At 35.3% G+C, this 2,788-nt stretch overlaps 1 protein-coding gene across 1 annotated transcript; it reads right to left on the bottom strand.

Annotated features, from left to right (window-relative positions):
* Positions 1-290: 290 nt before the first annotated feature.
* LOC131613432 (putative F-box/LRR-repeat protein 23) lies at positions 291-1,204 on the bottom strand. Its single transcript, XM_058885103.1, has 2 exons — positions 867-1,204; positions 291-789 (listed from the first exon to the last, which is right to left on the bottom strand). The coding sequence occupies exons 1-2, from the start codon at positions 1,202-1,204 to the stop codon at positions 291-293; spliced, it is 837 nt and encodes a 278-aa protein (XP_058741086.1).
* Between the last annotated feature and the right edge of the window lie 1,584 nt (positions 1,205-2,788).

Here is a 2,788-nt window from a genome sequence, read left to right as displayed (position 1 = left end):
GTATAGACTCTTGAAAACCTATAAACATCACTCTGCCAAAGCAATAAAGAGCTTTCTAACTTAATGTTGGGACATTTTTGTCTAAGAAAGATCAACATGCATAAACATAGAACAAACAAAATGAAATATTATGCAAAGTTAAAGGGAAATTATTTATAAAAATAGGATAAAAAAGACTTGAGGATAATAATTAGATACTACCAATAATTCAACACCATCATACAATTCATCATCAATAAATTTCACAAATATCACAATATCATTCACAATCAAAAGCTCCATTCGGATTTTCACTTAGCAGGTCCTAGTATTAACTGTCCATTGAAAGAAAAGTACACATAGTATATAGGAGATCTAAAATCTTGGATTTGTTGATGACACCTTTTCTCTAAACTATCACTCAACACCCAACTACGACATCCTCTAAGATCAAGAGTTTCAAGAAGAGGACAACCGTCAAGAATTGCAGAAACCCCTTCATTTGTTACAAAGTTCCCAGTGTTTAGGATATTATAAAATCCCACTCTCCAAAATGTTTCCTCAAGTAATGCAAGTTCATGTTCATTACTTATATCAATGTAACCTTCTTCGTCATCAATAGAATTCCTATATCTCAGTGAATTCAAAAGAGGACAATGTCGACCAACAACTTCAAGTAAATCCTCAGACAATGTGCAATGATAAATATCAAGTGCTTCTAATAGTGGAAGTTTGTTTAATGCTTCACTAAATCCTTCATACGTTAGACTTCGACAATCTATTAGCCGCAACCGTCGTAGTTGTTTACTGCTGAAAATTTTGAATTAAAAACTATTAACAACTCATAACAAAAGACTCAATAAAAAGAAAAGTAAGCCAATAATTACCAATCAACAATGTATTGAAGGAGATCATCGGTAGCAAAATACTTTATATTAACATCTTCTAGCTGACCACGACTTCTTCCAACTGCAGTGTGACAAATCTTTTTCCAACATGCGCGGTTATAGGTAAGATCCATATTCATGCGAATGGTGCGCCACATAGAAGGGTCTTTACATATATTCCACCATAGGGGACACACATGACAAGCTCTAGTAATTATATCAACAGTATTCAGCTTCTGGAGGATGTTAACAGTTGCATCTCTTGGAAGTTCAAGCCAGTTTGGCACAGTTAGGCTTTCCGTTTGCACTGCCAATGATGGAATAGAAGAAGACTCCATCATGCATGTAAATGAAACGAATGATTTGATTCCCTTATAAATAATAACCTTTCTTAGAGTGAAAACTAAACGTTTTGAAAACGAGATGTAGTTACCAATAAACTTTGGAAAATGTTTCTTGTAGTATTAAGGGTTAATAGTAGTTTAACCCCCCGTAATATGAGCGTGTTTCGGTTTACCCCCCTACCGTTGCCAAAGACAGGTTTTGGCAACGGTTTTTTTGAAAAAACCGTTGCCAAAAGATAGGGAGGGGGAAAAGTAAAATTCGCTAACATTACAGGGTGTGAATTACTATTAACCCTAGTATTAATAATTATTATGGTCTTTATATTCAACTTTTGGAACTGCAAAGGGAGAAGATGAGATGAAAACAAGTTGTCGAACATAAATGAGACAAAAAATAAATGAGACATAAATGTCTATTTAAAAAATACTATTCAAAATTAATTAATGAAATTGTTAAATGAAAAAGAGCTTTTAGCTTTTAGTTTTTCAACTCATATAAATAAAAAAGTTGTGTTTGGTAATTGTTTTTAACTTTTAACGTTTAACTTTTTTACTAGCTTTTATCTTTTTTTTTGAAAAGCTATTTGAAGTAGCTTTTGAGCTTGTAGCTTTTAACTTGTGACTTTTTCTTTCATGTTTTTTTTTATAAGACAAGATATCATTAAAAGGGAGAACTAAGGGTTCTCCAACCCGCTTACAAGAGATGAAACGGGAAGCCCCGCCAAAAGAAAAATTACTAACCAATTACATTATGAAAGATAGTACAACGGATTCTTACAAAACTCGTATAGAGAATAATTGGATTGAGTAATTTCTCCACAAAACGACCATCTCCAAGCCAACAACTTGATGTTCCAAACAATGTTGTTAACACTCCACGCCTCTTTGCGAAAACAAGCGCCATTTCTAACCAACCAAATGCACCAAATTGTGGCAAACCAAATAATGTCCAACTTTCTATCCAACACCAATTTACTATGAAAAAATAAGTGTCAATCCATAAAATTTGAGAAGCACTCTTCAACCGAAAAAGCCCCTTTACCCACCCAAAAAGCTATCTCTTTCCAAATATTTTTCACCACCAAACAACCAAAAAATAAATGATCCCTATTCTCCTTACACGCACCACAATAAATACACTTTAAATCATCCACGGACAAAGGCATACCTCTCAACTCCAAAAGATCCTTCATAGGAAGCCTATTGTGAAAAAGGCGCCAACCAAACGCCTTTATTTTATAAGGAACATCCATACCCCACACTAAATCAAAGGCAATCATGTGCTTAGGATGAGGACCAAAAGGAATACAAGACTTTTCATATAGCTCATAGCAAGACGATACCGAAAAGATCCCCTCGGAATTGCTATTCCACACTACCGTATCCTTGCCAACCGACCATCCTTTGAAATTATCCAAGCGACATATCAAGGACAACCGGAGCCCACTAAGAGATGGATCCACCATCACGGAATCGGGAAGTCCTAAATCCCCCCATTTCCATTCGTCCTCCCCCCACCCTCCCATGGCCGCCACCGAAACATTTTTAAGTCGGGATGCTAAAAATAAATCCGGATAA

This window comes from Vicia villosa, linkage group LG6 (assembly GCF_029867415.1).
Source record: "Vicia villosa cultivar HV-30 ecotype Madison, WI linkage group LG6, Vvil1.0, whole genome shotgun sequence".
Taxonomy (NCBI): Eukaryota; Viridiplantae; Streptophyta; class Magnoliopsida; order Fabales; family Fabaceae; genus Vicia; species Vicia villosa.
The sequence above is the reverse complement of the archived record's forward strand: the minus strand, read 5'-3'. Positions and strand labels throughout refer to the sequence as shown.

What these genes read in the sequence shown, in the direction of transcription:
- LOC131613432 (XM_058885103.1), bottom strand. Translation starts at nt 1,204, where the DNA reads ATGGAGTCTTCTTCTATTCCATCATTGGCAGTGCAAACGGAAAGCCTA. An exon ending in CTTCAATACATTGTTGATTG is followed by an intron (nt 790 to 866) that starts GTAATTATTGGC and finishes CAAAATTTTCAG; the next exon opens with CAGTAAACAACTACGACGGT.